Below are 12,454 nucleotides of genomic sequence, written 5' to 3' on the forward strand. Positions count from 1 at the left end.
GCCATCCAAGATGTAGATGAGTTTGTTTCTTCATCAGAACAGATTTGGATATAATTTAGCATTCCATCACTTGCTCACCAGTGGATCCTCTGCAGTGAATGGGTGCCGTCAGAATGAGAGTCCAAACAGCTGATAAAAACATCACAATAATCCACAAGTAATCCACATGACTCCAGTACATGAATTAACATCTTGTGAAGTGAAAAGCTGCACGTTTGTAAGAAACAAATCCTTCATTAAGGGGTTTTAACTTTAAACCATTGCTTCTGGCCAAAATATGCGTCCATAATAATCCATAATAACACTTCCTCAGGTGTAAAATTCCATCTCCTGTTGTCCTCTCACATCAAAATCCACCGACGTGTTTGTTTAGAAGTGTTTTCGCTTGTAAACGGTGTTTGATCTGTGCATATTTCTCTCCTGATTCAGAAAAGACGACTTTTTCACCGTTGATAGCAATATCATGGATAGATGACTCATATTTTAGCTGGAAGCAACAGTTTGAAGTTAAAAAGGTCTTGATGGATTCGTTTCTTACAAACATGCAGCTTTTTACTTCACAAGACATGAACTGATGGACTGGAGTGGTGTGAATTACTTGTGGATTATTGTGATGTTTTTATCAGCTGTTTGGACTCTCATTCTGACGGCACCCATTCACAGTTAAGCCTAGATGGCATACAGCAAAAACTACAGGGCATGCGCACATCAATATAGTGTAATTTTTCTCACTGTACAACAGTAATTACTATTTTTGCATTATTGTAAGGGGTAGGTTTAGGGTTGGGGTAGGTGTTGACGTTAATAAAACACAATCTAATAGGTAGAAAATTCAATTTATTGTTAGCTTCCAGTTTTTGCTGTATCCCTTCTATCCACAACCCCCATTCACTGCAGAGGATCCACTGGTGAGCAAGTGATGGAATGCTAAATTATATCCAAATCTGTTCTGATGAAGAAACAAACTCATCTACATCTTGGATGGCCTGAATGGGAGTAAAATTTCAGCGATTTTGTTCAAACTATTCCTTTAAAAGTGTGGATGTTTTAGGGAGGTTTGGCAGGGCTGGTGTCTGGTTTGGCTCTGTCACTGTGGGTGTGCATCGGGGCACAGATATACCCTCCACTACCAGAGAACAGCAGACCGCTGGCTCTGATGACACACGGCTGTAACTTCTCAGGTGGCACTAACTGGACTGCAAACATAGACGACTTCATACTGAAAGAGCAAAGGTGGGTTGCAAAAATCAATTGAGTCAAAATCTATTGGCTGTTACATAACCGTACCTATTTCCTAACAGGCCTTTCCTGGCTGATAACTGGTACTCACTCTCATACCTGTACTTCGGCCCACTGGGGACTGTGACGGTCATCACCGTGGGTTTTATTGTCAGCATACTTTCAGGTATGAGACTTTCTGATAGGTGAAGCACCCTGCTGTCGTTGTTCAAAGTAACTGATGTTTTCTAAATTTGTCTCCAAGGCGGCACACAGATGAAAGTGCAGTCTGGGCTTACGCTATCAAAAGAAGACCTCACCTTCTACAAAGCCTACAATGTACTCAAAGCAAAAGTGAGCATATTCTTTAATGCATATATATATATAAATACATATGTATAAATGGACAGACATACTCACACTATTCCCATCTATTTGATCATTTTCAATTATTTGCACTAAAAGGTTTCCAGTAGCGCAGGAAATTTTGACCTGGTGCAGGAGCTGGAGAAATCCTTTGGAAAAACCAACTTTGCTTTCTGTGATGTAGAGCTGTCTACACAAAGACCTGCTTAGAACATCATAAAACTTAAGTGTATTTAAATATAAATACATATGTAATTGTCATTACAAATAACTGCCTATTGTATATCTAACAAGGACTTAGAAGTAGTAAAAAATAAATGTTTATGTCCAAATCTGTTGTAGTGCAACACATCAAACACAGACATTCAAAAACGTAGTGATTTCACTTTTGACACATATACAGTCTGGCAGAAACATCGATTAATGCTCTGGTTCGTAGTAGCGCCTCTTCATCGCTCTGTATTTCCTGAGGAAGTAAAGCGCCTCGAGTTCTTTGATCACAAACTCTCCACGGTCAACCAGCTTTTTGATTTTCTCAGGATCTGTGACATCTTTGTTCTTCATGAGCAGAAAGTAGTGATTTCACTTTTGACACATATACAGTCTGGCAGAAACATTGATTAATGCTCTGGTTCGTAGTAGTGCCTCTTCATCGCTCTGTATTTCCTGAGGAAGTAAAGCGCCTCGAGTTCTTTGATCACAAACTCTCCACGGTCAACCAGCTTTTTGATTTTCTCAGGATCTGTGACATCTTTGTTCTTCATGAAAGCTGCTTTCAGACGCTCCCTGAAGTATGTAGTGCCTTTTGGATATTCCCGCCCAAGATACAGAAGCTGTAGAAAAGAAATGCATTGCCCAGGCAATGGATAGTCATCATTACAATTTTACATTTCTTCTTTCTTTCTTTCTTTTGTGACTCTGCTGCCATGCAATGTTATGTCCAATAAAGGATGACATACAGTACCACTGGACAACATTTCATATGAAAAGAACAGATCAAAAAGGAAACTGACAGAAAAATGATGCTTACATTTTTGTACAATCTTATAACTTCTCCTCTCAGTGGATTACTCATTTTAACTTTATCCTGAGATAGCGAATAATCCTAAAACAAACAATAATACACCACAATTTAATGCCTATTGTATTCAGTAGCATGCAACACCCAATTAACACATAAATGTGGACTAAAATTCTCCTTGAATATAATTCTCCTTATTTTGTATTGTCATACTTTATAGTTTATTAAGGTGATAAAAGCCGATTTATTGGAATGTATAAAGTCATCTTCAGCTGGGTAGTAAAGTTTTCTGTAAGAAATATGGTTTATGACAACGTTTGCTCACCTACAAGACCATAACAGGTGTTTACCAGGACGTGCGGGGAAAATGCCATGATATGGACGCTTTCCAAAATAAAAGCCAGGTTCCGTCTTTGAATTTTTTCAAAATAAAAGTCATTGTAGTTTTGAACCAGTCAACTATGTGGGCTGTAAACCTTAGATGTGTTTTAACTGGAGAAAACATTGTCTTTTCGCACAGTATTTTTATACCAGAGCAATAACTTGAGATCACCAACAACCTTATTTCAAAACATATTGTTATCATTTTATTTAACAATATCCATAAACTCCACAAAATATGCACTGGCAAAATAGCATAATCCTATCCAAAATACTGTCCTATATAAACCCCAATCAACATGAAAATATACTGATTTACATTCTTAAACACCCCTCTTCAAACGTATACCCAAAATATAAATAGACTTCAGTCCTGTTCTTGGAATATTCTCTGCATTAATACATCTAGTGTTCATCAAGTGCTGCAGTGCATGTTCCCAACAGTTATCCAGATGAATTCCAGCTCTTCTTCCTATACAGAAGCAGGTAGGCTGTCTCTCTAAAAACAGCATGCAAAATTATAATTAAAACCTGGAAGATTGGTCTTGGAAGTAATTATTTAAGAGGTCTGCATTTGTGTTTTGCTTTCCTTTGAAGTGCCTGTGAGAAGCTATATAAATTTATGGTTATTGATGTTTAACGTACCCATAGTGCCGACGATACCCTCCATATGTGTCCTGCACATTTTCCCATGTGGACTGAGATAAACAAAACAATTGCATATAAGTATCAGTTACATAACACTCTTAACTATTTCAGATACTAGTTAAATCAGGCTGTCACTATTTCTTACTGGTTGCACGCAGCTGTCATCAGCGTAATACCAGTCCTGATTTGAACTGATGAAAGCAGTGTAGTGACCAGACATGGTACTTCCCATATGCACTACTACTGCATAGAGACTGTAATGCTCAGCCTTGAGACAATCAGCCTAAAACAAGCATACAACAAATCAAGCATATATGGCAATATTATTTTGACTGCATGGTACTTTACTAAATATCTACTAAACATACATTTTCTGATTGTCCTGCAGCAAAAATGGCAGTGCTAAACGTTTCAGGGAAGGTGACTTTGTCGTAGAGTTTCTTGGTGAAGCCATCATAATTTCTGAATCTTTTCAAGTGGACACACAGAATCGGAGGCAATGACACAAGTTTCACCTCCTACATGACAATTAACGAAAACGTCAGAAAATCAAAACAATCAACTCACAAAGCATTGCAATATGTCAGTTAAATTCTTACTTGAATTTGCTATATCACCACATGAAATCAATTAAACTATCAGAAATGTAATTATTAAAGATTAAACTGTTATATAATGCAATAACAAATAAAGCACACACATAAGAGGACGGCTGCTTTTTTTCACAGTTGTCGCAGTAAACCTTCTCACTGTCCGCCAGCTTTTGTAGCTGGAAAAAAGAGTTGATGCAGCTTTCCTGAAGAACATGAGGAGGAAGAATTATGTATGATTTGCTCAAGATCATATATATTACAATGTATATTACTGACGCACGATGACTAAAATTTAATATTGATTCAAGAATGTTGGCAACCAAACAGTTGCTGGTAGCCATTGACTTCCATAGTATTTTTGTCCATACTTTGAAAGTCAATGCCAGCAATTGTTTGGTTTGCCACATTCTTCAAAATATCTTCTTTTGTGTTTAACAGAAGAAAGAAACTCATACAGGTTTGGAACAACTTGAGGGTGCGTAAATGATAACCGAATTTTCATTTTCAAGATATCATTGATGAATGTTTAATGTGCTTACCAAGGAGTTTTCCCTTTCACAGATCGCCAAAGGAAGGCTGAAAAGAGAGTTGGGCATTCGTTGGATGAATTTGCAATTTAAACACCCCACCTGGGTCTCCACCTTTATTTCATAGAGACTGCAGATTTCCTGAGCCTGATAGAGTAAAACAAAGAGTTTACCATACAGAATTGATCACTCTCATTAACACTGAGACATAACAGTACATACTTAAAATATGTGCATCGATTTTTAATGAAAACCCACCAGAGCAGCATCAGGTATCTGCTTCTGACTGAGATTGAGGATGATGTGGAATATTTCATCTGCATCCTGCTGAGTGAACCCTACAGCACAATGACAGAATGACACAACTAAGCGACATTATTTCCATAAGTATAAGATTTTAGGATGATATGACACATACGTTGGATGGCTTGATGGTAGAGGCAGTTGAGGAAGTCTTTGTGTGGAGCAGGATATGATTTGTCCCTCATGGCTTCCAGGGTATTCTTCAACTGCAGTGGGACGTTACTCTTATCAATCCCATCTGATGGATGCCATCTTTAAAGGAATAGTTCATCCAAAAATGTGATGAATATTTACTCACCCTCAGGCCATCCAAGATGTAGATGAGTTTGTTTCATCAGAACAGATTTGGAGAAATGTAGCATTCCATCACTTGCTCACCAATGGATCCTCTGCAGTGAATGGGTGCCGTCAGAATGAGAGTCCAAACAGCTGATAAAAACATCACAATAATCCACACCACTCCAGTCCATCAATTAATGTCTTGTAAAACAAAATAAAAAAAATTGTGTGTTTGTAAGAAACAAATTTATCAGTATATTTTTTACTTCAAACCACTGAATCTGGCTAAACCAGGAGTCCACTATCCATAATATTGCTTTCTCCAGTGAAAAAAAGTCGTCTAGTTGGAATCAGGAGAGAAATATGCAAAAATCAAGGAAGAAAAACAGTACAAAACAGTTGTCGTTGGATTTTGATGTGAGAGGACATCAGGGTATGGACTTTTTTACTGGAGGAAGTATTTTTTATTGATTATAGAATTGTAATGCCTCAATGATGATTTGTTTCTTACAAACATGCAGCTTTTCACTCGCAAGATGTTAACTGATGGACTGGAGTGGTGTGGATTACTTCTGGATTATTGTGATGTTTTTATCAGCTGTTTGGACTCTCATTCTGACGGCACCCATTCACTGCAGAGGATCCATTGGTGAGCAAGTGATTTTTATCAGCTGTTTGGACTCTCATTCTGACGGCACCCATTCACTGCACAGGATTGGTGAGCAAGTGATGTAATGCTACATTTGTCCAAATCTGTTCTGATGATGAAACAAACTCTACATCTTGGATGTCCAGAGAATGAGTACATTTTCAACAAACGAAACATGGCTAATTTGCAAAGAGTGCATCTTATTTAAAAGATAATAGAGCTTTACTTGTTCAGTATGTCCAGTAGTTCAGTGGTGGCAGAAAAGGATTGAAGCAAAGCATTTACACAGCAGGACAGATTGTAGTTTAAAAGGCCTCTCACTTCTGAAACATCAGATCATATTTAAGATCATTATTAGTTCCAGCATTTCTGGATAAACTTTTTAAAAAATGGTTCAAAAGACTGAAATGACAGTAGTTACAGTAGCAGTATTTTTTTATTAAAATATGTACTATGATGTATGCAAGTCTCTGTTGACCTACCATAATCCAATGATACAGAGCGTTTGTATAGTGAATAATCCATTTTACTCCAATACTTCCCCATCCAGACATATACGACTGCAAACGCTTCTTGGTGTTGTATCTATGGAAACCTGTTGTTTTGACACCGTCGAAATTAAACTGCGCATTGGTTATAGAAAATCAAACTAAGCTGACTAAATATTCACCCTCTTCAAGATACTTCAGCTCCCGTTTACTCGTAGCATAACAATCAGTTTCATACAGACATAAACAGAAACAGCTGATTTTACTTTCACTTTCAATTCATGCGTCAGTTTCTGTCACAGATGCGAAACTAACACCCGGTTCTGAATAAATGACTACGTAATATTTTTTAACAGTTTTTATTAGTATTATTATTATTATTAACAAACATAATTTAATCACTATTTTTTTTAATCAACAGAAATATCAGGAAACTCTAATAACACATTTTATATACAGACTATTTATATTTAATGTATTTAAACCAGTGTTATTTTACTAGCATTAATATACTATTATGGGTTTTGTTAGAATTAGATTTGAAAAATCTAAAAAAAAAAATAGAAATTTAAAACTTAGATTTTTTTTTTTAGAAATGTCTATATTTATTCATTTTTATTTATTAGTTTTAGTTATTTTAGTATTCACATTAAAAATGAGAAATAAAGCTGAAATAAAGTTTTTTAATGGTTTTAATATTAGTTAATATCCCTGGTATAAACCTCTGACCTTTTAGTCTGTGTATTCTTAATAATTTAATAAAAGTGCATTTGAAAGTACATAAAACTTAGTACAAGTCTTAACCATGACCATTCAATGTGAAGTACAATAAACAGTTGTTAATATAAGTTACATACTGTGTCTGCAGCACAAGCCCAGATCCACATGAACTTATACATTCAAAAACATATTTACACATTTTATTATATATTCCACATGAACTCATACATTCAAAAACATATTTACACATTTTATTATATATTAAAATTACATTTGATCTGCATGAAATATTTCTCTCCAAGATACCATCCATTTTAAATTGGTTATCAGTAGTTTGATATAATTCAATGATTTATTTATATATAATGTAAGCAAGTGCACCAATAAGTGACGTTCATGGCAAACACAGGATGTATTAAGTATTACAAATCTGGGACAGCAACATTGTTTCACAGTTTGTTCCAGGATAACACCATTAAAACTCTAACTCCGGGTGTTGGCTCTGTAATAAGGTCCAAACATGGTGTTCCACGTCTGCTGAAGGAGTCCATGCAGGCGGAGCAGCCACGGGAAAGCTGAGGGCAGAGCTGAGAGCGGAGAAATAGCAGAAAAATGACAGTCAATCATTCTCAAAGTAATTATTGAGGATGCACTGCATAAAAATGGCCAGCGGATCTCTTACCCGGGTCAATACGGATAAGAAGAAGATACAGCAATATTAAAGCCAGAAAAACTTTGCGCACAGAGATGGATCTGATTCTCACACTGGCTACTGAGAGACCTCAGTATAACAACCTCATTATGGAAGTCAGCCGCTGAGTCAGTTTATCTGTCAATCACAAAAACACATCACTGCATCCATCATCTATTCTACAATAAAATGGCTTCCTCATCAATGATACAGTTTGAATCAAATTACATTGCAATTTTTTACTTAAAGCACATTAAATAAAAGAAGGTCACCTTGTTTTGAAGCACTAGTTGTTGGCGCCACAGCTACAGATTCAGGATTTGTAGTGGATGATGTTGCACTTTTCTCATTCTGAATGTCTACCAAACTCCCGAGCTGCTTGTCTCTGTTCTTCAGTGAATGCCACCCGACACACATCAGTCTCCAGCATCTCCAGAGCTTCAGCCGTGAGACCCATCGGCACCAGAATGTGGAGGAAATACAGCTCCGCCACAGTGCTGAACCCCGACTGGCTCATGTTACCAGAGCATTGCAGCCAATCACAGACTGCCTCCTTCATCACAGCCCGCTCACCCACTTTCACATAAAGCAGAATGCTGTGAAACAGTTTATATAGCATTAGGAGTGAGGTAGCGGTACTTCACCCACATTCAAAGGCTATTTAATGTAATTTGTGAGATTAAAGCAGATTCTTCTTACCACATTTGGATAATCTTGGCAGGAATTTTCTCTGTTTCTCCAAACTGCTGCAAAACCCATGAACTCCACGCCACTGATTGAGCTCAGCCATTGCCTGAATCCCCACTATAGTCAAAGATGCTTTCAGTTCAGCATACTTGAAGCTGTAAGGAAAGATTTAGCATGAGATTGGAAATAACTGTCTGTAAATACATAACTTATAATTTCATTATGAGATATTTTACATAAACTCACCAGCTGTCCTCCTGCTCTGCAAAAGAGCCTAAACTCTCAAGTCCTTTCTCGCACGTATCCAGCACAGCCTGAAAGTCTTTCTTTACCATTAAATATTCAACGGCAGCGTCCACCGGAGCTGTTAACGGACACGCGGGTGGGCTGCTGAGCCGAACCGAGCCCGAACCACGACCGCCCGCCAAAAACACGGATGAACTGCTCGTCATAACGGACTGCTATTGAGCTTTTAGTGCATTACAGCCTTAATATTGAAATAAGAAATGTTTTGGAATAATACAGTGTGAATCATTATTGATTATTGAATTATTATTGATTTAAGACACTATACGTAGAACATTTCCATTCAATTCTGTAAACAAAACCAGCTGCACGCCACGGCGCCATTTCCGCAAAGGACGACGAAGAAAATACCCGCCAAAATAAAAGTTCGGAGAAGTAAATATTTAAAACTTAAAAATGTAAACTTTAAAACGAATAATAATAATAGTAGTAGTAAGTACATAAAAACATTTTGTGTGTGTATATATATATATATATATACACACACAAATACATATATATATGTGAATATATATAATATACATAGAATATATATTCTGTAAAAAATATGGGAATTAAGTAGAGACCAAAATATTTTAAATCAAAATTCTTATATTTCTAAGTTCATATTTTAGCTGATATATGTGTGTGTGTGTGTGTGTTTTATATTTTCCATATTTGATCAATTTTAGACTCTCTCAAAATACTACAATATAAAATCTAAAAATATTAAACTTTTCTTGCATAGACAAACGTACACAAACTCCCTTTGGTTAAAAAAAAAAATGTATCAATTAAATAAAATCTTGTGAATAAAGGCATATTCAACAGATGTGTGTATTTTACATTTAAGTACATAATTTATTGATGTCCTACAGAATGCAAAGGTGATTCCATTAAATAAGGCTGGGGACATCAAAATGACATCTTTAATTCCTCTCTCCTGAAGTGTTCACATATTAAATTTTCTCGGTTGTAAGTGATCACAATTTCCAAAATCTTATCAAATCCGTATTGAACAGAAAAGACTACAAAACTAATCAAATTATTGCTGTATCTGTTAATTTATGGTTCAAGTCCAATCACTGGCAACTCCAGCATCTGCTGGAAGAAGCAGACCTCTGTCAATCAACAATTTCATCAGTCCTTTCCTCCGTCTCCATGTTACCCTCAGTCCATAGTCTTTCTCAGGTGTGTCCTTCACCGGGACACTTGTGTTCTCAGTGCGCGGAGGAGTTTTTGCTTGGTTTGGAGGGAAGAGGAGATGTTGAAGATTGGATGGAGACGTGCTGGAACAATGTGGCATTTCTGGCGTCTCAACATTTGGGGCTTCGGGAACTAATAAGCTTGTGTTCGGTGTGTGAACAGAATCCTTAGGCGTTCTATTTCCATTTTTATGGAACTGAAGGTTCTTTGAAACTTCTGAACGCCTGGAGATGGATATAACACGTGTAGCCATCCTCCTCTCCACCCCTTTTCGAGGAAAGTGAGTTCTTCTTGGAGTTTCTCGAAGCTGCTTGCTATGACCGTCCGAAGAAACAAGCCTGTCATTCTTTATCCGTGAACTACTAAAGTTTTCACGCTGGTGCTGCGAACCTGCTGTGGTCGCCTCAAAGGACAAGGGAATATATTTGCAGCCATTTGCTCTTCTAGTCTGGGGGAAACCCAAATCTGGTGCCTTATTTGAGATTCTCGTAGGCATCTGGTTATTTCTCCTCCCTCTGCAACGTCGACTAACCATTGTGTTTTCGAGCGAATTAAACTGCGGAGACACCTACAAACAGACAATATATCAGTTTATAAAATGTCTTCACACATAATATATAAGTAAGGATTGCAAAGCATAAATATACCCAAGGGGTACATGGTGCATCACTTTGCTGTTGTTTCTCTGATATAAATGACTTGGGATGAATGGCACTCTGTAGTTGTGGTCCATAAATGGGCGCCCCCACGAACAACAGCTGAGATTTGTGGGGGTTCAGCAGCCTCTTCTTATGTGAATTGCGGGGCATTAGAAGACATGATATGCTGCAAGGAAGGAAAACAAGATGACATGAGGCAGAGAATTACTACTACTACTGATCTGTCAGTGGCACGCAGGAATAAACGTTTAATTCTCTAAGACAGATACTGACTACTAACACATTTATAAGTCCCAAAACACGTAATACTCATGCAAAACGTCTTATCTAATCTCATTGACATTTTATCATGTTTTATGCAATGTCCCTTAGTAACAGATGCTAGCAGTACTATGAACTATGGAGAAAGTTCGCACGTGGATAATATACATGGCATGCAATGAAAACCTTAGCTGATACTCACGCATCGCTTTGTATTTCTTCTCAATCGCATTGTATTTTTTCTTTGGACCATGTAAATTCGACAAAGACACTGATAAACCGTCTGACTGAGGTTCATCCTCGGTTCACACACTCCAGTTCCTCCCAGAGAAATACAAACTGATTAATTACCTAACAGTCGATTATCACAAGAGGCGGGGCTTGGTGGCCCGGACGTTGTTTTGATTGGTCAGGAAGGATGGATCCAAATATTAATTATTCTTTTTAATTATTCATTCCATCTTTAAAGTTCCAATATTATTATTTTTCATCAGTGTTCCTATTCAGGTGTAAAATTGAAACCAGACCGCTGCTGAAGCAGCACATAAACAGTGTTACTTTTCTCAGCGCATTTCTAAAACGCACCAGTCACACTCGTATGTAAATGACTGAAACAGAATATTAATATTTTATATTAGAATAATTTCTGTTGAAGAAATGTAGAAGGTTTCCGCTTTTCAGAATGCAGAATTTGTATTTCGGAACCACCCCCTAAAGGAACCTTTATACAGTCTATGAAATGAACACAACTTACTGTACAGTAGAAAACGGCAACACTCTCCGCGCGATGGCTCCGCCCATGTGTATCCTCCATTGGGCTAGGTGCGATCACGTGATAGCGCTGTCCCGCTCTGCGCCAAAATTCAAAATCTCACCAAATGTGCACAAGAGTCCCGGGACCCGAGTTTTTCCTTTACCCCCATCAGAATAAATTTTATCACTCAGCACTGCCAGATTAACTCCAATAAACCACCGTCTGCACGGCTGCCACGAGATGAAGGTTTGATCCGCTTCGTATTATTTGATGTGTGTTTTATTTTTAATGAATTTAGTAAGTTGGGTAACGTTAGACGAATCACTAGGCCGCATGTCAGATAATAAAGGAAGATCGTTTATACTTTAACAATTTAGTGCTTTAATTAGATTAGCCTAAATATTAAGACGGCAACAAGCTCTAATGTGTTTTAAAACGACGATCAACGCGATGAGAGATCATTGTAATAAAATAAAATCACTTTTATTTTTTTATTTTCTACACAAATATTTTACAAACCTGCATTGCACGAAGTATTTTGTTTATGAAAAATATGAATGATCTGTCAAACAATAAAAACAATAATAACAAAAAGTACGCCAGATTGAAAGTAATCATTTTCTAACGGTATTTTATATTCTAGAACTAAAATCGTCATTCAAGAGACGTTAGACAAAAAAGTCGTTTATCAACAGACCTTCTTATCGGTACATTTGGC

General features: G+C 37.1%; 5 protein-coding genes and 1 pseudogene across 8 annotated transcripts in view; 2 read left to right on the plus strand and 4 right to left on the minus strand.

Moving 5' to 3' along the window:
* The window catches only part of slc5a8 (solute carrier family 5 member 8), a 10,759-nt gene extending 8,529 nt beyond the window's left edge, over positions 1-2,230 (plus strand). The window contains exons 13-17 of the mRNA XM_016514791.1: positions 1,052-1,233; positions 1,302-1,405; positions 1,484-1,572; positions 1,684-1,960; positions 2,152-2,230. Coding sequence (XP_016370277.1) covers positions 1,052-1,233; positions 1,302-1,405; positions 1,484-1,572; positions 1,684-1,794 — 486 coding nt within the window. The 3' untranslated portion in view covers positions 1,795-1,960; positions 2,152-2,230. The remainder of the gene's footprint in view (positions 1-1,051; positions 1,234-1,301; positions 1,406-1,483; positions 1,573-1,683; positions 1,961-2,151) is intronic.
* On the minus strand, positions 2,145-3,005 carry LOC107710125 (LYR motif-containing protein 5A-like). The gene is made up of 3 exons (XM_016514849.1): positions 2,931-3,005; positions 2,615-2,689; positions 2,145-2,417 (listed from the first exon to the last, which is right to left on the minus strand). The coding sequence occupies exons 2-3, from the start codon at positions 2,657-2,659 to the stop codon at positions 2,205-2,207; spliced, it is 258 nt and encodes an 85-aa protein (XP_016370335.1). The 5' UTR covers positions 2,660-2,689; positions 2,931-3,005; the 3' UTR covers positions 2,145-2,204.
* Positions 3,006-3,203: 198 nt separating this feature from the next.
* LOC107710098 (ubl carboxyl-terminal hydrolase 18-like) lies at positions 3,204-6,787 on the minus strand. The gene is made up of 11 exons (XM_016514801.1): positions 6,656-6,787; positions 6,468-6,580; positions 6,212-6,308; positions 5,173-5,309; positions 5,013-5,092; positions 4,767-4,901; positions 4,335-4,430; positions 4,003-4,152; positions 3,780-3,917; positions 3,632-3,684; positions 3,204-3,485 (listed from the first exon to the last, which is right to left on the minus strand). The coding sequence occupies exons 2-11, from the start codon at positions 6,529-6,531 to the stop codon at positions 3,431-3,433; spliced, it is 1,005 nt and encodes a 334-aa protein (XP_016370287.1). The 5' UTR covers positions 6,532-6,580; positions 6,656-6,787; the 3' UTR covers positions 3,204-3,430.
* Positions 6,788-7,481: 694 nt separating this feature from the next.
* On the minus strand, positions 7,482-9,076 carry LOC107710099 (peroxisome assembly protein 26-like; annotated as a pseudogene).
* Positions 9,077-9,694: 618 nt separating this feature from the next.
* Positions 9,695-11,371, minus strand: LOC107710100 (RAD9, HUS1, RAD1-interacting nuclear orphan protein 1-like). 2 transcript variants are annotated; one of them, XM_016514804.1, is made up of 4 exons: positions 11,185-11,371; positions 10,710-10,887; positions 10,584-10,630; positions 9,695-10,538 (listed from the first exon to the last, which is right to left on the minus strand). In XM_016514804.1, the coding sequence occupies exons 2-4, from the start codon at positions 10,869-10,871 to the stop codon at positions 9,929-9,931; spliced, it is 819 nt and encodes a 272-aa protein (XP_016370290.1). In that variant the 5' UTR covers positions 10,872-10,887; positions 11,185-11,371; the 3' UTR covers positions 9,695-9,928. The 2 variants fall into 2 exon arrangements, with proteins under 2 accessions (XP_016370290.1, XP_016370288.1); XM_016514802.1 differs by having other exon boundaries at positions 9,695-10,630.
* Positions 11,372-11,845: 474 nt separating this feature from the next.
* Positions 11,846-12,454, plus strand: part of foxm1 (forkhead box M1) — a 6,537-nt gene continuing 5,928 nt past the window's right edge. For all 3 annotated transcript variants that reach the window (XM_016514805.1, XM_016514807.1, XM_016514806.1), the window contains exon 1: positions 11,846-11,982. The gene's annotated coding sequence lies outside the window, so the exon portion shown is untranslated. The remainder of the gene's footprint in view (positions 11,983-12,454) is intronic.

The sequence above is a fragment of the Sinocyclocheilus rhinocerous genome, unplaced genomic scaffold (genome assembly GCF_001515625.1).
Source record: "Sinocyclocheilus rhinocerous isolate Xijiao unplaced genomic scaffold, SAMN03320098_v1.1 scaffold1708, whole genome shotgun sequence".
Classification (NCBI taxonomy): Eukaryota; Metazoa; Chordata; class Actinopteri; order Cypriniformes; family Cyprinidae; genus Sinocyclocheilus; species Sinocyclocheilus rhinocerous.

What these genes read in the sequence shown, in the direction of transcription:
- LOC107710125 (XM_016514849.1), bottom strand. Translation starts at nt 2,659, where the DNA reads ATGAGTAATCCACTGAGAGGAGAAGTTATAAGATTGTACAAAAAT. An exon ending in TTATAAGATTGTACAAAAAT is followed by an intron (nt 2,418 to 2,614) that starts GTAAGCATCATT and finishes TCTTTTCTACAG; the next exon opens with CTTCTGTATCTTGGGCGGGA.
- LOC107710098 (XM_016514801.1), bottom strand. Translation starts at nt 6,531, where the DNA reads ATGGGGAAGTATTGGAGTAAAATGGATTATTCACTATACAAACGCTCT. An exon ending in CTCTGTATCATTGGATTATG is followed by an intron (nt 6,309 to 6,467) that starts GTAGGTCAACAG and finishes CTGATGTTTCAG; the next exon opens with AAGTGAGAGGCCTTTTAAAC. An exon ending in CTGCAGGACAATCAGAAAAT is followed by an intron (nt 3,918 to 4,002) that starts GTATGTTTAGTA and finishes TGCTTGTTTTAG; the next exon opens with GCTGATTGTCTCAAGGCTGA.
- LOC107710100 (XM_016514802.1), bottom strand. Translation starts at nt 10,871, where the DNA reads ATGCCCCGCAATTCACATAAGAAGAGGCTGCTGAACCCCCACAAATCT. An exon ending in ATGCACCATGTACCCCTTGG is followed by an intron (nt 10,631 to 10,709) that starts GTATATTTATGC and finishes GTCTGTTTGTAG; the next exon opens with GTGTCTCCGCAGTTTAATTC.